General features: G+C 37.2%; 1 protein-coding gene across 1 annotated transcript in view; it reads right to left on the bottom strand.

Moving 5' to 3' along the window:
• OTOG (otogelin) overlaps positions 1 to 21815 on the bottom strand; it is a 104873-nt gene that overhangs the window by 79057 nt on the left and 4001 nt on the right. The window contains 12 exon segments of the mRNA XM_050898197.1: positions 2355 to 2500; positions 3381 to 3427; positions 4280 to 4388; positions 5595 to 5720; positions 6553 to 6662; positions 7534 to 7640; positions 8479 to 8609; positions 9885 to 10090; positions 10492 to 10610; positions 11003 to 11157; positions 11376 to 11468; positions 21461 to 21551. Of these exon segments, the coding sequence (XP_050754154.1) occupies positions 2355 to 2500; positions 3381 to 3427; positions 4280 to 4388; positions 5595 to 5720; positions 6553 to 6662; positions 7534 to 7640; positions 8479 to 8609; positions 9885 to 10090; positions 10492 to 10610; positions 11003 to 11157; positions 11376 to 11468; positions 21461 to 21551 (1440 nt within the window).

Genomic DNA, 21815 nt, shown 5'->3' with positions numbered 1-21815 from the left:
CTTCAATATACAACCACCTTTCTCAAGCTTCTTGGACTCTGCGAAGTTCTGAGAATATTATGCTGACTGAACAGATTTATGCTTATATTGAATGCCTATGTTTATGTTTTGTTTCACAGCTATTCTTTTTTTTTTTTCTTCTAGATGATGACACTGACTTAGTCAACTCCTCTGGATCCCAAGGTTAGCACAGAATGAAGCCAGCTAAACTCATTAAAATCGGAATAAGCCAAGTCAAATATGCACTTGAAGTGGGGAATTGTAGCAACAATCAGATATATTGCATCTTGAAAGTCTCAATCTTCCTATCAACAGGAAATACTAGCAGGATCACCAGATTCTTCCCAACCCAAAAGACAATGCACAGAGGTTAACGTCTAGGAGTTTTTTTATTGTGCGTGTCCTCGCCAAGATCTCATTTCACAGCCCCCACTGTAACTCTTCTACCTCAAGGAGCTAGAGGCTATTAGAGCATAACAAAGCAGTCATATTCCCAACACAGGAATCCACTTTTTCAACACTAGTAACTTCTACGCCCTGTCACATACCTCACCTGATGTCCTGACACACTTCTCCTAGGAACCATAGAAGAGCTAGTGGGACATTTACTTGCAGATCATCCAGTTGGAAAATATATTTGGTCTCTATCTAGTTAAGCTCTTTTTCTTACCTCTCAACTTTTATCACTGAGATGAGAAGGGGACTCCATGCACTCAGTCTCCCATCTCTTATCTGGATTGCAAATAAATCATTTCTATTATAATAAACTTGTCAATGCCGCTTTGACATGACTTCCTTCTGCTTAAGGGTCTTCTCTTTCATACAGAGAAGTAGGTTTTAGTGCACAAGGACAAAAAGACTTTACTGAAATATGCCTTTAGAAAGTGTGGCATGACAACTTATATGACTATTTTTCTTCCCAAGGAAATCTCAAATGCACAAACAATATAAGCCGCAGAGAAGAATGAATGCAATCATTAGTGTAAAAGGACTTACAGAATCATACATTTATTTAGAACACAAAAGAAAACTACTATGATGAAGTGTAAATAGTTACTTCCGTCCACAGAAGTAAAAAGTAATGGTGCTAAATCCAATTTTATGCAAAGTACGTAACTGCAGCAATATGGAAGCTCATCATGCTAAGAACTAAAATTTGGGCCTAACATATAGTAGATGGTCTAGAAATACAGCAAAAAGAGTCATATTTAAGTCTATATACACTTCAAATATCTGTACAGTTGCTCCTAGGTAAAAATAGTTACGTAAGACCATTGGAGACAGAACATAAATCTGGTCAAGATACAAAGTTTAACATCTTGCTCCTACAGCAAGTCCAGCAGCTTAGTAAGCAGGCATCCACAGTAGCATTATGACCCTAATACAAATGTGGGCCAAATTCTGCCCTTACGTGCATATGTAGAACTCAAAGTCAGTGAGAAAAGCCGGACTCCAGAAAACAGCTCAACTCAGTCAACTACACTTCTCACACCACCTATGTATTTTTAAGATCTATTCTAACTTGCCTTAACTTCCTCAAAATTACAAGACCTGTCAAGACTGTAATAAGAATGAAATGCTGTAGTGAAAATCTTACCAGTGTTCCATGCCTCACACATATGTTACAATATAGGCTCAGAAATCCACATACACAACAACAAAGGGAAGAGAATGGGTCTTGGACATAAAGCAGATTAAATATTTAGTGACTTCTCTGTACAGTATCATAAACTTTCAAATACAAAGTAGGAGCGCTCTTAGTATCAGCTATATATACACACACGCATGTTTGGCTGAAGTCAATTGTACAGGATATGAACTTAACAACAGTAACACAGATGCATACATATACCCAAATCCGAGAGAGCTGTCCTAAAAGCTATCCAAAGTTTTTCATATCAATGTAAGTAAAAGTGAATTTCAAGCTGCAAGAACAAAGCTGAAAGAGAAATCTATATTCAAGGGACAAAAAAGTCATTCTTCCTCCAAGCAGTAATAAACAGTAGGCTTGTTTTGTGCTGGCTGCAAATCCAAAGATGTACTCGGAAAGCTCAAAAAACCAATCATCATCCAGGGTTTGCTGCATGAACCACCATATGCTATTGAATGACCTCAGTGAACACTGGATCAGAATGCTAGCATAATCTTTCCTGTTTATCGCAAGCAAACATGAGAATTTAGGTACAGACCTCTGCACTGTTGTTCAACTATTTCATCATTAAGAAAAATTGTTGATACTGATTAATTTTAATATATTCAGTTGCAGGTAGTTTTCATTTTTTTTTTAAATACTTTTCCCCCCGACTAATAAACCCTTCAGGATATAAACATTACAAGAAGGTTCTAAGCCTTACCTGTCCACAAGGAGCATTTTGCAAGGATATGGTAAATGCTCCAGATGTACGGCTTTTTGCTAGAATATATTGGCAGGTAGCTTGGAAAGTGTATTTGCGCCCATCAAAGGTCATGAAATGAATGTCTCCTGAAACTGAGCATTCAGCTGACAAACATAACAAATAATGTATTTAAGTATGTAGAAAAGACAGTGTACCCTCAACAGTTATTACTGCTGCAGAGTTCATACACTCTGATACATGCTATAATTTATAAAATTGTATTCATATTATAACCAGGTACTAGGAACACAGTGAAGGAACTGAACCTTATCCTTGCTTTTGTTACGGAGTTCCTACCCAATGCCAGGCCAGGATACCTAAACAATTCTTCCCCCAAAAGGGGGCCATAATATGTGTGATCCTTACATTCTAGGTATTTGATTTGTGGCTCTAAAAACTGATTTGCAGAAACATTAAGCACTCCCACAGTTAACTGGTAACTCTGAGACCAGTGCTTGAATCTACTGGCAGCTATAAGAACCATGAGGCCATGGGTACCTTTAACATGCAAAATCCTTTTCACCTTAATCTCTGTAGTTTAGCTGCCTATCTGTGAAGTGAGAATAACACCCCTCATTCCACAGGCATGTTGTGAAAATAATTAACTGATATTTGTACAATACCTAGATACTATATCGCTAGCCAGCAATATTGTGGGGGAAAAAAGTAATCTTGCCATAAGTCTGTCAAGAGAAGATTGCAGAGGAAACTTTAGTTGAATGACAAGAATGAGCAGGTAGTGCCATCTACCAGAGTCATCATGGTGATGTATAGGGAGACACATTACTGCGCTAAGCTGAAAGGCAGATCCCTGCTATTCAGACCATTTTAATATTTAATCTACTATGTGTGTAGATGCGCTTATATGTAGATAGAAATAAAAATACAAATTATATAGTAAAATATCACATTAAGACCTAGCAGTAATATTTTACCCCAAGTAAAAATTCAGTTATTAAAAAAGTATTCAAGACTTTCACATACCTGGACATGTAAGATTTGTACAAATCCACTTTCCTCCAATGCAAGTGCTGAAATAAAAACAAAAAGGTTTCATACTTTTTTTTTTTGGTGAAGTATATATGGCTGTCCCTCAGTTGTTCTTCCTGGATTTCTTCTCTATGACATGAGTACCAAGCGTCTTGAGTCTCACAAAAGGGTGCAACAGAGCTATCACAGTCACTACAATGTGTGGAAGCTGTGGCAAGAACTTGTCATGAGCATATGATCAGGTGAAATTTCATCCATGCATCCAGTAACACTTTTCTTTCTTTTTAGCTCCTTGATAACCATTATAAAAGTTAAGGATGATTAAAATGGAGAAGAATAAACACAAGCAATTTGCATCTTATTACTTTAAAAAATTAGAACTGTTGTGAAAAAAAGAAGTTGCACATCTGCAAGCTCATCTGTTTTCTTCAATTAAGTTGATCCAATGAAAGGCATTATCTCTTCTACAAACTTTTCTTTCCAATGTATAAAATTAACTTAGAAATTCCCAAAACAGCAGCTTAGTGTTATAATGACATTAGGCTCTTTGTGTCCAAGTGAGACAACACAAACAGGAGACAAAGTAAAGTCAAAGTAATTCTCCTGTTAAGATTTCAAATTCTAGATTCCTTTTAGTTTGAAGCAGAGTTCAAGGTGAAAAGCGTACTAAACATTACAGTATTTGTCATTTGCTCTTCTTCCACATTAATAGCTCTATAGTTTCTTTTATCTTTCCCTTCATTGCAAAACATATATGGAACAACCGTTTTTGTATGTAGAAACAGTGAGGACTTATCAACTTTATTCAATTTTTAACTGAAATAGGCCTTAAAGAAGTTGTCTCATGACCATGAAAGAATTAAGTCCACAGTGTAAAAAGAAAAATTACTAACCAGTTATTACATTCTTCATAAACCACTGAACCCCTTTCAAAGAAACTTTCACCATAGTCGCAAGGACAGTCCATAGGCTTGACACACAATTCATTTTCATAAATTAAGCCTAGAAGAAATAAAACAACAAGAAAAAAAGTGAAATATCTGTACAAATGGCTGATGGAGCACTAACAAGTATACCCAAGAACAACACAAATGGTCATGTATTATAATAAAACTCTAGACTATTCGGTAGTCATTTTTGCAGAACAAGTGTGCATTTGAATCATATTAAATAAATTATATTACATCGACCAAGTCCCTAAATTGCTTGAGATACACTAACAATAGTATGAATAACAAGTATTTAATACTGGGGAGAGGGGGAACGAAACCACCCACACAAAAAAAAACCAAAACCCAAACACAAACACCAAACCATGCTGCTTTGAGTACCTTTGGCTTCTTTTTTGACATCTTTACAAATCTTTGCCTCTATGTTTTAAGGCACTGTTTGGTCCTTATTTTACTATAATGTTTTTTTTGCTCTGTTTTTTTAATTATTCCATTATTAGAGAGCCAGAAGCTAAAAGACTCTACTAGCCCATAAAAGATAAAACATATGACAAAGATGATTATACTTATAAATCATCAGGGTACATATAAGAGGCAGGACTTGAAGATCCATGGCATAACTTTCTCTGTCCTCTTTTAGATAGAATTATGTACCCAAGAGAAGCCAGTAACAAGGGGAAAACTGAACATCAAAGTATATTTTGGTAATAAGTTTTGCTATTGGCCACATCAGTAGATACCTCACTTGCCAGAACCATACAACAGTGTAAGAATCTCAGTATCAAAACCTGTTGCTGGCCACACAAATGAGTTTTAGTCATGTCACATTTTTGAGCTCTCTTAAGCACCTGACCATGCAGACATTCTTCAGGAAAAAAAAAAAACCCACACCCCAACAAAACAACCCACCAAAATAACCCCCCAAAAAACCCAAGCAGCATCCACCAGAATCAGGAGGACGGCTGCCCTGTCAACAACAGAGCAAACCCTCTTTGCTCAAGAGGGTTTTCACTCAAATTGTGGAGCTCTACAGCTAGAATGTGCTGAAATCTATTCCTACTTCTTAGAGGGAGGAAAAGGCTCTTGTCAGTTATGAGGAAAACAGGGTCATTCATCCACACTCTGTTAGCACTGTGTTTATAAAGAGCTCCTGTGAATGCCTTAATCTAGCCAGGCCATATAGGTATGTAAACTTGGGGGAGATCAATCTGAAAGTTATATGGAATCAAATAATATGTATTTGAGAAGCAAAACTTACCATCTGGACAGTAGCATCCATCAATGCAGGGAAACTCACTGTCAATGCACTGTGATTGTTGATGACATGAAACAGGGCAACAGTTGATGCATTCATTGTAGGTCAAGGGTTCAGCACAGGTAATCACTAAAAAATAGAAACAGGTAGAGAAATGAAAAGGTATTGTGCTACTGCCTCAGGGCTTAAATAGATTGCACATGTTTCTTTCAGGTATTTACTTTTTGGTAAGTCAATTGAGTATCTGTTGTCTAGAACAATGAAACAATGGCTTTCATAACACACACACAGAATATACATATATTCATATTCTGTCCATTAAAGGTGCATTGAGAAGGAATAACCTTAAAATTACACCAAGGGACACTCACGGAAACTTTCTCACAGCAGAGCTACTTAGATACTCAGACCAGCAAAAGGAGTGGTAGAGCATCCATTAACAAACATCTTTGGAAACACAGGGGAAATCTTCTGTCATGAATGACAAAGCAGTTTTGGCCCTGTGTTCAAGACAGGTGGACAAGTTAGATGATCTCTTTCAAACTTACTTTCTGTGACTTCTAAGATGAAGACTTATGCAAGTGTAATTCAAATTTATTTTTAACACTCATAACACATTTTATATATCAGAAAGCCATGAAGACTTTGAAAATATTTGAAGAGCTCTATGAAAAAACAAACGGTTAATCATCTTACAGAATCTCTGATGTTTTAGTAAGAAGGTTCTTAAAACACATTCTAATAAGCTTAGTGCTTTAAATATATTCAGTACAAATTACACATATAAAAAAGAAATTCCATTGCATTTATGTAGCCTTGGAGTGAGTCCGTAGTTATGCTTTCACTGAGAACTACATGAGTTCAAAATAGGAGGATGGACAAAGAAGTAAAAGTATGAAGAGCACTCTTTTCAAAATACAACTACTAAGCAGTATTTCCAAGTACGAAAGCATCTGCATACCACACTGCTGAAAGTGCATTCGCCATCCATGAAGTGGCTTTCCTGCTTGGGCACATGCTCTGGCATATTCAGTTAATGCTCGACACCAAGTTGCATTATCAACTGCTGACCTTACACAAATAAAAATTGACATATTATTTTCTACCCACATTCAAACATGCAATCATAACCTCATGAATGCTCCTGCATTGCATACAACCATGTTGTTTAAATCTACTTAATAATGTTCTAAAGTACTGTGTTGTTTGGCTAGGTTAAAAGTCTTCAATGGATAAGACATTCTGCCACCCTTGAAGACAGGTCATTAATGTATTTGAGACCTGACGCTAATTTCCTGAATAAATCCACGAAAGCCAGAGATACAGCAGTATAAACAGACTTGAATAAAGGTCTTGATTTTTACAAAAGGAATAACATCCTTCAGAAAACTCACAAGAAGTGTAAGATTTCTACCAGTGAGTCACCATGGTACAAGAAACAGAAATTATCTTCTCGTGTCCTGCCTGTTAATTTAACTAGTCAAAACTGCTTGGACAAGGAGCATAGCAGGTTGTGAAATTATAGCATAAATTCAAATGATAATCAAATTCCTCTTTTCAGTGGGTTAACATATAGCTTGTGGATGCCAAACTGATCTATTCACTATTACTTTTCATTTAAGTTAGAAATACTAACGATGTTGTACACTCAGAATCAAAACAGATGCCATATTCAAGGGAAAGTACACTAGCAAGTTATGAAAATATCTGGGCCTGATTTTGGTCATCCTTATACCAAAAAAAACCAGGAACAACTCCACAGAAATTTCTGGCAATAAAACTAGAACAAGTGAGAAAAGCAAGATGATAAAAAGAATGTTAGATAAAAACTGATATGCAGAAAGACACATATTAGTTCTGTTAACATTTAAAATTCATTCTCATGATAGAAGGACAATGTTTTTTATAATAGCTTTGGAATTAGCCAAACACATTCACTTACATGCAAAGATCATTGGTGCAACTTGCCATAAAAGGAAGAGGACTCACATAGTCATGACATTGTTCAAACGGGGGATATAACAGGATATTACACAGAGTGTATGCCCTCTGAAATGAATGAGATAGCTGTTGTGAAGAGAAGGTTTTAAAAAATAAACCTAAGCAGAATAGAATACTATGGAAAATCAGAACAGACATCTCAGTCTGTGACTAGGACTCCCTTTCCTCTCATCAACTAGAAGCAGTGGCTAGCAACATATTGCTCTCCATGCCAGAGTATTCATAACATTGAATCGTTTATCCAAGGTCATACCAACGGTAGTAAAACATATCCCTTCCCCAAGAAAGGCATAGACCATGTTGCAGCTAAGCACAGACAACCTGAAATAGTCTTCATTTTTGTTAAATTACACAGTAAAAGGCAACAGAAATAAAACATGCCAGGCATCAGCTTTAGTTTCAAAGCACTTCATTTCAGGGTTTATATCTTGAAGATATTACTTAAAAGGAAAAACTATTTCAATGTGATGGACAAAAGTAAAAATAATTCATTTTTTGGAACACTGGCAAATTAACTGTGCTCTCATTCTCTTTTTGCCTGCCTGCTTCTTTCTGTGCTTCCTAAGGGAAGGAATGGGAACCAGCTCTAGAATGCACCCCTACTTTACAACTTTTCACTCATTTAGCCCCAGATTCAAACACTTACATTGGCTGCTATGCAGACAATATAACATTTGAAAAGATCAAGAGTTAAATTATAAACTCATACAAAAGAAAACTGCGGGGTAAAAGGAGGGGACAAGGGAAGCTCTGCTGCAACAACCATTTTAATCCACCTCTCCAAAAAACTGAGAATATTTCCAGTCTCCTTCAAAGCATTAAGTCAAATTCTCGCTTTAATTAGAATCACCAACTATTGTAACAATCCTTTTGTGTCGATCCAAACCTGTAGAGACTCATGACTTTGTGTCAGGCAGGGTGGTTCATTGAGAAGAGATTTATCCCAATTGGGTGTTCCTTGTGGAGGGTTTTCCTGCCAACTCTCTACGAATTCTGTTACATCATCTGTCAGTTTTCCTAAAAAAGACACACACACAGTCAGTCACACAGTGACTTCGAAAAAAACAACTTCATAGGATTTCCTAGGGAAACATCTCAATAATCAAAACATCACATTAAGCAGAGAGCACCAAACCCTTCCTACAACTAAATGAATCAGCTGTTAGTCTGAAGACAATCTGGTCCTTTTAAGAAAAAAAAAAAAACCAACAAAAACTTTTAAAAGTGACTATAGTAGGAAGGCTTTGGAATTGCAAAAAGCTTACTCATGTGATTTAGCAATGAAGGGCTTTAGGGAGCAGGACTGTGCCTGCTGCAGTCCTTGAATGGAAGAAAGGAAAGAAAAGCTGTAATAAACTGTATATACATAGGTCTATGCTATTACTTTATATGAAACTTCCAACAGAGAGTCTAAAACCCAAGAAAGATGAGGCATTCCTGCATCACTGTAAGGGTACAAAATTATTGTATACATTAACCAAGTAAAGGTGTGACTTTTTCACATGAGTAGAAATGTCCATGCTAGCTTTAAACTAGTCAAGAAAGGTATTATCCATCATAGACAAGTGGTGACATTGATTACTACTTAGATTACCCACGAATGCATATCTTGCCGTATCTTTATCACTACTGCTCTCTAAGCTAATTGGATAAAGCTAGTATGCAGTGTATCAACTTGTGCTACAATCACAGCTTTATGTGACTGAGGTATCCTGAGAAAGGTGAGAGAGTAGAGGAAAATCTCTGAAGGCAGTGAGGACAATGAGCTATTGGATCTTGGTATTATTTTAGGCATTTTGATTTAGTGAGCAAACTAAATCAGTGTTATATGCAGTGTTACCATAAATGAAGTGGCAGATCAAATGAGATTTGGCAATCTTCATCAATTTGATTTACTAATTAAAATTATCAATTTATTTCCAATAGCAGTATCTCAGGCTTCCACATGTTCCTACAGAAAACTGCTAAGAGGGTAGTGAACATTTAAAAGTAGATTTTACCTTTCAGGTCCTAGGAAACTGAAGTACAGATACCATTGTAGGTAATGGAGTAAGACAGCTTTTTGTCATGCTTTTTAAAAATCTTCCTCCCCAGAGCCCCATCTATATTGAAATTGGCGCTCTTCACTAACAATATCATCTACCAGAAGTATTTCCATATCGTATCTTCCATTTGAAAAGTTGCCCACCTTATATGCAATTAGCATTACAATTAAAAGCTAAGCAAAGTAACATTTAGTTCACCTGAAAAAAAACCTGTATTAACACAAGAGGAAGTATTTTAAATACTCACCATAACTAGTTTCAAGATCATCCTGCAGGATAGCATTATTGTTTCCACACAGTCCATGTGTTTTGCCCAGGTACTGTGGTGCCATTTTGATGTACACTGCAGACGTACCATCCCAAGCCAGAGTAAAGGCATACTGGTGCCTGACTAGGAAGTATCCAGCTAGCTTCTGGATGTGTAAGTTTCCAACAACATAAGGTAACTGTACTCTGAGAAATGAGACAGAATCAAAGACAACTTTACATGAGAAAGTATCACTATTAAAAATAAATTACTTGCTGATTTAATTACTTCCTTATACATCTGAAAACCCCTGATACAAATATTGAGTAATTCCACTAAAAAAAAGGATGAAATCGCAAAGAGCAAAAAAATCAAAGGATTATTGTCAACGGTTATACTTCTTAATATTATGTACCACTCATTTAGATATCACCTTCCTCAGACACTACTTTGTAGATGGGGAGTAATTATTACAGCTGTGGTCTGGATAGCTTTTTTTTTTTTAAGCTACCAACAAATAAGTGATCTAGTTTACATCTCTTATCAAATTGGTATCATGAGATTAGTTCCAGTGTAAATACAGCATCAGAAACATGAGTGCAATTACCCAAATCCTTTATAGGTGACTTCACTGCTCATCTTTATCTGTTCATCTCCAGGAAAGAATAAACTAACGGACCTTTTGCAGGAGTAAGGAGAAGAATGGCACTCAGGATCATTATTCACCTGCCAAATAAAGTTACTAGCGTCAAAGTCAAGATTTTAATCAATCTCTTCGTAATCCACGTTACACAACTAATACTCCCAATACCACCCTCAGCATGTGAACAAGTAGTTTGGTCCCACTCTTCCCCAAAAAGCTGAGTACAATTAGCACTATTTTTAGAGCAGTCTTTTCACAGCAGCAGCAGGTTTTGAAAGTACACACATCAGTTTCCTTCCAGCTATTTACATTTTGTGGTACAGTAACTGGTAGCCCACATTACATTAGAATTACATCTAGATTACATTCTGGAACCCCATACTATCATCACAAGTTATTTGTAATCTCTAAATATTAATGCATTATTAGCAAGCTCAACAACAACTAAAAGGAACGTAGAAGTGCAGTCCCCTACCTGTATGGAAAAACTCTGTTCATCTAATTCAGTATGTCTCACAAGCGCATATGTGGATTTCCCAGAAAAATAATAATAGAGTCCATCGAAAGTTTCAAAATTATATTGACCCCATGTTCTGCATATATGATCTCTTTCAGCACCTGTATTATACACTAACAAAAGGAGAGTCACTTGAGAAGTACCACTGGTTTTTGGATTCAATCTGTAGTTGAGATGTATGTATGTGGTATGCTATGAAATATCACCACAGAAAAGAGAGGGAAAAACACTAGGGCATGAAGGAACCTTTAGGTAGAGGGTAGTCATTCTTGTAGCTGTGGGAACCTGAGTACAATCCCAGAAACCCAGTTAGTTTTCTCTCTTTACACACCTGTCTGGCATCTTGGTCCAGTTGCATTAAATCGACTGCAGTTGCACACCTCTCTGTAGACACACTCACCTCCATTAAAACATGTAAACAAATCTGAGTGGAAAAAACAAGGCATGTTAAAAATAAATTATGATAATCTTCATTCTTAAGACCCCGTTCTGTCACCAAATGTAACTCCACAAATGACAGGATATGCTGGCTTAGCATTTAAATGTCCAGGAGAATCCCACAGGCCTCCACAAACATACTGCAAAAGCTTCACCTCAAGAAATACAACCAGATGAAGTAAATATATTGCATTTAGAGAAGCCAGATCAAAATATCTGTGATATCTTTTAGTCTGGCATGTTTTTAGTCCCCTAAGCAATGAATAGAGGAAGTGAACAAGTATTACACAACAAAGCAGCATAGTGCCTATATCCTTATATAAGACTGCTACAGATAACACTGTATGGGTAAGCTCTACCATGATGAGAGCATACTTCCCTAGAAATACAAATGTTGATATCCAAGATGTAAATCTTTCAGCTGCTCGCCCTCCTTCCATCTTACAACTGCTAAGTATACCAACCACAAACACTTTCCATAAAGACACAGAACACTGCTCTTGTTTCTAATTTTATTAGAGACAAACTTTTAAGAAAGGAAAAATTTAATGCTTAAGTATAGTGAGCCTACTATAGAGGAAGCAAGCTCTCTAACTTGCAATGACAGGTTTGGGGGAAGGAGATGCTGGGGTTTTTTACTCTTTATTTTGCCTGAGAAGATCCCCATCAAAATCTGACAAAACAAGTTTTCACAGTCTAAGGATAGATGTCCATAAGCAGAAACAAAGCTTCTTGCTAATAAATTTAGACTTTGTGATTAAATGCTTTTCTAACAATTGTGAAATATTCACTTATTTTGCTAATATTTGATCTTTCAAAGTTTAAGTCTCTTTAGGAAAGCATTTGAATTTTAATAATTGAGTATTATGCAATCATAGTAATTTTTGTGTTTGGAGAACAGAAACTAAGATTGTATTTGTTGCAGACAAGCAGACAAGTTGCTCAGAAGAAACTATTTCAGGAAGAGACAAACTGAAGACTCAGCCTTCTTGTTTTCTTTATCTTTATAAACACATCATTCTTGAAAAATAATCTTATATATGAAGTTTTTAAGTGCTGTCCTGAAAACCAGAATTCCAAGAGAAAGATCTTTTCTCCCATTTCAGTAAAACCCTTATTTATGAAATATCTAATCATGACTAGTATACACAGAAGTCCTAACATACCTAGATTACCTTTAGGCTTTTGAGAAAGCTTTGCTAAAGAGGGTTTGAAGCTTTGCTGATGCAGGCAAAATAAAGTAAGTTCCACTTCTGACAATCCAAATAAACTCTACAACTGATTTAGTCTTGATAGAATTAGACTTCAGAGGAAAGCCTTCTAGGATATGGACCACAGTTTTATGATTTCATGGGTCACACCATCTTTAGGTTTTGTTCTCACTATTGGCATTTGCTAAACATACATGAAAAGCGCCAACATCAAAAGTAGATTCTAAACTACTTTACAGAATGGTTGAAATGTTATTTTATAAACTGATTGCAAGGAAACAAATGCTTTCTAAGAAGTCAAGAATTGATCATTGACATCCTACTGCCATTAAATGGATGCTGAATTCTTGATTCCAGCAACAGCAACAGAAAAATAAATCAATTTCAAAGGGTGTTTTCTCCTACCTAGTTTTTCTCCCCTCTGCTAGAAGATCATTTTATTGATGTTTTACCAATACCAATTTCCTACCAACATCTTTTACACATATTTAGTTTGTTTTGCCAGCAGAGGACATCAATAGAAGCATCATTACAGAAGCCAGTGAACCATACCCTCTTACCAAGGGCTTTAAACACACTAAAATAATCCAAAAGCAAGCTGCACGTGGAGGGTATCCTGTGAGTGTGTCCCAGCCAAAAGCAACTAAACCTCTGTTAACAATCAGAAACAGCATTTTTAACAAGATGCTACAAACACTCTCCAGCTTCCTTTTAAGACCCTACTTTAGCTTGAGCAACACTTCACAAAGCCTCTTAAAAACCTCACCTGGTTTGCAAGTGTATCTACCACACACAAATTGCTTTCAGATGTACACACCAAGTAAGTGTGCAACCAACAGTTAATTCACACACAAATCCTTGTCAGAATTCATGGATTGAATGCTGTTAAGACTTTGCCTCTTGTGAGGCTACCTCAAACATCATCACCAGCTGTTTTACCAAAGTGTGGTTAATGTAGAAGTTTAATGAGGAAAAAGGTCATATTTAAAGTTCCTTCTGCTTTGTGAGATCCTAGAAACTTAGAAAAAGAGGCTCTGTGCTCACAACTGGCTATAATGCTAGAATGAGGAAGACTTCAAGAAACTTATGGTGTACCGTAATTAAAAAAAAAAAAGAGCTTACATGTTCATTTATTTTAGGCCATGTGATTCTACAAAATATTATCTTCAGTTACAAGTTTACAGAACCCTTGCTTACTGAGTTCTGCCAAAATTTGTCAGTACAGTTTACTGGTGTTTATATGGCCATTTCCATTTGCAAAAACATTACAAATACTAATTACTTATATGAAGACTTTTAAAATATCCAAAAGATTAATTTTGATTCCTTTGTTTTCAACACACACCACCCCCTAAAAAAAAAAAAAAGAAAAAAAAGAGGCCATGCTGAAAAGAACAAGGCAGGTAGACAAAGTAAGAGAGAACACTCCTTTGCCTAGCTAGCCCAAATATCTAGCTCCTTTCCCTGCCTGGCCAGCATGAGTTCAATTTAAAATCTAATGCAAGCACCATGTAGAAAGGTCCCTACTTATTCTGACTGAGCCATCTCATTTACATACTCACAGTGACCAATCTTGTCACTAATGCAAAAGCCTTATTCCCTCTTGTCAAGAGAGGCAGACATTGATCTCTTTCATCTTGAGTGGTGCAAGACCTGTGTAATCAGAGCTCAGGTCTCTGTTCTTTGCTTCTCTAAGATTATGCCCGATTGCCTGTCCAGTTACAAGAATCTGCAATTAGACTGCAAGTCATGTTCCTCTTAGCTGTAGAGGAAGTTAGTCCCATTTTGATGTTTCAGGATGAACGATTCCCCTTTAAGCACAGCTCAGGTAACCTGCTTCAAGCCACATTTACTCAGATTGTGCACGCAGTCAGCTCATCTGGGGACCCTTGCTCTCATTGGGAAGGATCTCCCTTGCTCCCTTTTAGAGAGAAAGGGAGTTAGTCAAATCTGAATTGGAAGTCAAATGACTCAATGAGGATTTTCCTCTTTATGAAGTTCTCTTCTGTCTGTGCATGTATGATTCTAAGAAAACATGTGTGGTGGGTTGACCCTGACTGGACACCAGGTGCCCACCAAAGCCACTCTATCACTCCCCTCCTCAGCTGGACAGGGGAGAGAAAGGGTAATGAAAGGCTCATGGGTCAAGATAAGGACAGGGAGAGATCATTTACCAATTACTGTCACAGGCAAAACAGACTCGACTTGGGAAATTAGTTTAATTTATTGCCAATCAAATCAGAGTAGGGTAATCAGAAATAAAAACTAAAATCTTAAGACACCTTCCCCTCACCCTTCCCTTCTTCCCAGGCTCAACTTCACTCCCAATTTTCTCTACCTCCTCTGTGCCAGCGGCACAGGGGGACAGGGAATGGGGGTTGCGGTCAGTTCATCACACATTGTCTCTGCCACTCCTTCCTCTTCAGGGGGAGGACTCCTCACCCTCTTCCCCTGCTGCAGCATGGGGTCCCTCCCACGGGAGGCAGTCCTCTACTAACTTCTCCAACATGAGCCCTTCCCACTGAAGACAGTTCTTCACGAACTGCTGCAGCGTGGGTCTCTTCCATGGGGTGCAGTCCTTCAGGAACAGACTGCTCCAGCATGGGTCCCCCGTGGGGTCATAAGTCCTGCCAGCAAACCTGCTCCAGCATGGGCTCCTGTCACCATGGGGTCACAGGTCCTGTCAGGAGCCCGCTCCAGCACAGGCTTCCCATGGGTCACAGCCTCCTTCGGGCATCCACCTGCTCCAGCATGAGGTCCTCCACAGACTGCAGGTGGATATCTCTTCCACCGTTAACCTCCATGGGCTGCAGGGGGACAGCCTGCCTCACCATGGTCTTCACCACAGGCTGCAGGGGAATCTCTGCTCTGCCAGCTGGAGCACCTCCTCCCCCTCCTTCTTCACTGACCTTGGTGCTTGCATAGTTATTTTCTCTCACATATTCTCACTCCTCTCTCCAGCTGCAGTTGCTGTTGCACAGCAACTTTTTCCCCTTCTTAAATATGTTACCACAGAGGTGCTACTGTTGTCACTGATGGGCTTGGCCTTGGCCAGCAGCAGGTCTATCTTGGAGCCAGCTGGCCTTGACTCTATCAGACATAGGGGAAGCTTCTAGCAGCTTCTCACAGAAGACACCCCTGTAGCCCCACCACCACCAAAACCTTGCCATGCAAACCCAATACAACATGATAAATATAGCTCTTTTATTTGCTTATATCCCCTTTTACCTCACTGCAGTATCTTCCCTTACAGTTAGAGCTCTGTGTGCAAAGATTAGTTATCCTTAACCAGGTAATGAGAGGAAGTGTTGATTCAGATCACATTTAGTGATCTTACTACTGCAAACAATGTGGCCTCCTTTAATCATCCAATTCTGCTCAATTAACACAGAAATAATTCCTCAGGTATCCAGAATAAACATCCTATAACAAAGGGTTCACTCTGATCTTTGTCATTAAAGGAATATAAGCTCCCTAAATAAGCTAACCCATATGATCATATCACAAGTTTAGGTCTCAGCCAGGGACATGAGAAACATTGTAACACCTGCAGAAAGGGAATAAACATCAAGACTAAGAAAAGGTTAAAATTAGGAAAGGTTATGGAAGAATATTGTATCCTTCGTTTACCTGAAAGTGACCTCTATTAAAAAGTCCTTAGCTCCTCTTTTTCCTTTGACATTATGCCAGTTGAGTGCATTGGGTTGGAATCTGAAATTGAAAACTGGTGAGACTTTTCTAGCACAAAGTGGTAGGCCTAAGTAACATGATCCGACTCGCATAAGTAAAAATGTGATTTCTAACCAGTGATCCCATTACAACCTGCAAGTCACACTGATAATATGACCATTGTTGCTATGAAACAACTTGTCTCAAATTCCTTCTTTATTGAACCAGGTGAAGACTTGGGATCATCTTATAACACAGGTCTGAATTCTTCTCTCCTCCTCTCACTGCTTAAATACTCTAACCATCTGGTAATTACTGAATAGGCTGCAACCCCACTCAATATGTGGATAGGGTTATTTTAGTCCCTTGGGCACCTGAACCTCCATTTAGTTCAGCCCCCATCTTAATTCTTCAGCATCAGGCAGCAACAGCCTTCAGGCCAGAGCTGGCACCCTATAAGCAGTAGCAGAACCTCAAGCCCATTTATCACAGCCTTTGAAAAAGTGAGACTGTAATCTAGCCTGTTTGCATTTCATTGCAAGTGTTTCTGAAGATAATCGTCCAAGCTTCACAGAGGCTATTACTGCTGTTGCTCTCTGAAAAGAGATGCTTTAATACCATCATGTAGACCTGAGAGGAAGTTCCAAAATCCACTTTGAAATACAGTAGTCACACCCAACTCTGATTGGCCTTTCAAATGTTCTTCACCTGGGCTCCAAGCACAAGTTCTGCCGATTTCATATGATAACTGTTCAAAGGCATCTTGCATCTTCATCAAAATAAGCATTTATTTTGAAATATTATAGATGCAATACATTTTGTGGGTTTGTATCTATGATATTGTGCCCACATAGTTTATTATGCTTTCTTACTTACTATTACTACGTCTCTAATGAGTACTTAAGATCTCTTGAACTTATTTCAGTTGCAAATCAACTATATGTCCAGGTTTGCTCACCCATGATTTGTTCTTCTGATCTTCTAACATGTTTATTACGAATAAAATTAGTATAGCTGAAAGTAATTATATAATGTGAAGCCCTTCAGCATGAAGTGAGATACATTCACTAAAGAACAGCTCTACTCTTGGAGAGGTAGAGCACAAAGGTAACTGCAGAGAAAGCAAGTATCTGTGTCCCATACAAAAGTTAAGATACTAAATCAAAGAGGCATCTATATTAAAGTTTTTTCACAAAGTAAAAGCAAGCCAACACATTCAAGAACATGTCTGACTACCCAAATTACCCTGCACATCAACTTCGAAATACTTGATTTTTGTTTTAACCATCACATCAATCCAGTTGTTCCTACTGAATTTTGACCTCATTGTAATACACCATTATAATGAATACACTATTAATTCTTGAAGATTCGCGACTGATGTGGACCTTCCTATGCGTATTTTTCTGTAAAACATTAAGCACTTCCTAGTGTTGGAATTTTGTATTTCATTACTGTTTTATAAGAGATGGCATGAAAAATTCGCTTAATGCAAATCACTGAAGATAAGTTTCCTTTCAGGATATTCATTATTAGATTCACTTGGACAGAAAAGTTGAAGCATGGAAGATTAATTTAGAGATCTGAAAGTGATCAAGTTTTACTTAAACTAGGTAGGTACAAGGTCCAGCCTGGTCCCTCAGTTCTTATGATTCTTCCTATTTACCAACTTTGGCCCAAACAGTTTCTGAGCTCCAGAGAGTCATCTGCAGAAATAGACAAAGACTTTATAGTTTTCAGAATTCTTTAAAAGCTTTATGTAAGTGTAGAAGAGAGGTCTGCCTGAAGGTTATCAAACTACTAAAAAGATCAATTACTTTAAAAAAAATCAGCAAATTTTATTCTGAAATGGAAAAAAGTGAAAAATCAAAACAGTTTGGAATAAGAATTTGCAAGAAACATCAACTAGGACCTATAGCCATGCATAAAAGAGTAGAAGGTATGCTTAAAATTGAGTACGTAAACTTTGGCTGTCAACATTCTTGACATTTTGTATTTTGTAACTCTGCATAATTTCCATTGCACACTTTCTCTGGAAAGCTTTCAGGTGTCCTTTTGACTATGGGAGAACTAATACAAGTATTTCTTGCATTATCTTTTATCCTTCAACTTCAAAGTCTTTGAAAGCATCTGCCTGTAATGGCACAAGTTTTTTGTGGCACACAAGCTTCAACAGGATGCAATGTAGTCCTGAAATGAGGAAAAAGATCTCATTACACTAGGATGTAAAATTTTCTTTTTTGAGATTCTGAGGTGAATGAGTAGGATGCAATTTTAATCCTTCAATACTAAGAGCCTTCCATTTAGCTGCAGATTTTCTGCTCTGGTGCATCTCTTGAAATCAGCAAACATATTGTAAGGGACAAGTATCTTCTATAGCAACAGTGACTTTAAACATTAAAGACTCATGCCTGCTACAGCATTTCAATACAAGAAAGTTTGAAGTGTTTAACCTGTTAGGAATTTTCAGCAGTAGTTTGAAACTTACTTCCAGAAAGAATTTGTTTTGCCTGTCCCAGGTTCTTAATATGCTTTAGCTCTGGATTTTTTTGTTTGGTTCTTTCGTTTGGTTTTTGTTTGGGTTGTTTTGGTTTTTTCAACTTCGCATGAAAAACAGATTTGTGTGGAAGGAAGTTACAAGTTTAACAGCTACGTAAACTACACATTAACTGCTGTCAGTTATTCTGATAAACATTTCAAAACTCAAATCCCATATTCCCTGGGTACAAGAAACTAACACAAGAATTTTATCTCTTGGCATTTACTTGTACTGTACCAACTTTTTTGTTCCATTGACATATAAGACATTACATTGCTTTCTAAACTGCTTTCAGTTGACTAATACAACTCAAAGGTAAAAAGATCTATTGCACAATAAATCACATACCCATCATACAAAAATTCCACATAAAACATGTTGGTTTATCTATATATACAGAGTTATAGGAAGCAAGAAAAAAGTGTTATTGCAACAAGAATTTACTGTAATAGGATGAAATAAGTCCATTATAATCACAGTTTTCTAAGTATGTCGTAGAATAATTTTCATAGACACATCACTAAACTGGAGAAAGAAGATAGCCTACCTTGCTGGTTTAAAAAAAAAAAAAAAAGCTTTACTATTTCATATATCCCCAGATTGGTGCAAATCCTAGTCCATGGGCAGAGCTATAGCAGCTTGCATCTCTCTTCAAATAGGAACGGCTAAAACAAAACTATTGTTCTAAGCATTTAGAGCGTGTTACCGAAACTCTTGCACAAAGCATATCAAGTTGTTCTTTTGGTTTGTTTTTAATGTCTTTCACACACAGACAACAATGGATTCCATTTCCCACATAGAGTTTATTGGGCTTTAAAAAGGAAACTTCCAAGTCTAGGTATTCAACTGTTTAAAGAGTTTAATAATCCTGATTTTATTTGCCTTCAAGTATGGGCAATCATCAATAATTTTCAAAGCATGTCTCCAACAACATTGTCTTGCCAAAGTAAGCACACCAGAAATGGAAAATCCTTTTGAATATTTTTGTCCCATAGAAATATGAGTTAGAAGGAAACCAGGAAGTTTATCCTATTACATCTGCAGAGGGCAATGAAACCTAATTATTGCCATCATAACTACATCCTCCTTTAAAAGCTTAGACATGTGATGAGTTAGCATGAGATACTTGCTACCTATTTCATTCTCCCTCCTTCTAGATTTGTTCTTCCCTTTCTTAAATATTAGGCCTATTTAAGAAGCAATAAACTTGCACATAAACCCTTGTCAAGAGTTCTGTTAAAGTAGCACAATGCATCTTAAAAGTGTTTTTTTCTAGCCGGTTGCTTTGAAGCAGAACATGAAATCCACTAGTCCCATTAAAGGAATTTTCAATTGGCAAAAAATAAACCCAGGGAACCAAACAATTATTATGGCAACAAATTTCTTAGCACGATTTGCACATCTTCTCTTTGGAAGCTGCTTTATTTGGTTTTAAAAAAAAAAAAAAAAAAAAAAGACTGGAGCTAAGAAGAGAACTACTTCTTGGTCAATAAGCTGGTGCAACCCTCAAAAGCAGAGGGAGTTTTACTGGTATAGACTGCTATATTTGTAGAGCAATTTTATCATACACAATATATATATGATGTTTTTCATATACTGGAGAGGTTCATAGATAATAGTTTTTATTTGAGTAGTATTAGGCTTCTCTAAATCCTTCTATTATTCCTCCACATTCAGATACTGTTTTCAGAAGCTTTTGAGAAGTGTGTATGTATTAAAGAAATTAAAAGCTTTTGGAGATGACACAACCCTAATCACAATTAATAAGAGTCCAGTCCACACATCAGTCTTGCATTTTGTGCTATAAAGCTGGGAGATGCAAACCCAGACTATTCACTACTAGGTAGGTCCCACATCCAATGCAATCAATCAGGCTGACTGAAGAGAAACTAGAGGTTTCGCATCACTAACTAAAATTACGCTGAATTACTTTGCCTCGCGTTTCTCCTTTGTACAAGACAAGCATGACACAGCCTCCACAGAAGAGCTAACACAGAGGATCTTTACCCTTGAGCAAAGAGATTTAAGCCTGTCCACTGCTGAAAATAAGATGAACCAAAAAAGCCAAGATGTAAATTCCTCAAGCAAATGCCCACCACTGCAAGCTGGTGGCTAAGAGTACCTCATCCTACTAACCCATAGATTACACACACAAAAAACATCCATAGATTACCTCAGCAAAAAAGTAACACACAAAAACCTCCAAACACAGAAGAGATACAGGACAGGTAATTTAATGGCATCTAGGCAGCAATCCACATCTTTAGGTATATCACTAGAAGAGCAGATTGCCTTGCTGAAAGCTCTTTGTTAGAAAAACTGCAGTTAGAGAGAGTCTTTCAAATGATCAAACCAGAACCAGGTGTAAACTTAAAGCTAGGTCAAACCCCATAGTAAGTTGTCATACACCTGTAGTCCTTTGAGACCAATCAAGGTAGAGCCTCCTTACCCTGGAGACCTGTATTAGCTATTTTAGTTTTTTCTTCATAAAAATAATTAAATTATGCAGAATATAATGGACAATTGAAGTTATTTCATGTAAAAACATAAATAACTTACTAGATGGTCCACATTTCAAACTGTGAAGTCTCCTGTTCCGAGATAAGGATATTGTAGTAGATGAAGCATTATAAACTGCCATCCCAGACTCCTTTCAGAAAGAACAAAGAAATCAGCAGCTACAACCAAGACACTTTAAAAATCTCTTCAAGGTCTACCAGTAAATTTACCATTTTAGTAAGCTCACTACTTCATATTGGCTTACTAAAAAGTTATCAAAACACACCATTGTAAAGTAAAAGGCATAGTCATTCTACTCAAGACTCCAGTAAACGAGCATCAAAGTACATCATGCCTGAAGACAGCAGGCAGATTTTAAGCCAGTTAAGCCAAAATGCCTAAAACTGCATATCCA

This window comes from Gymnogyps californianus, chromosome 5, assembly GCF_018139145.2.
Source record: "Gymnogyps californianus isolate 813 chromosome 5, ASM1813914v2, whole genome shotgun sequence".
Lineage (NCBI taxonomy): Eukaryota > Metazoa > Chordata > Aves > Accipitriformes > Cathartidae > Gymnogyps > Gymnogyps californianus.
Note: the sequence above shows the minus strand (reverse complement) of the source record. Positions and strands in the feature narration are given on the sequence as shown.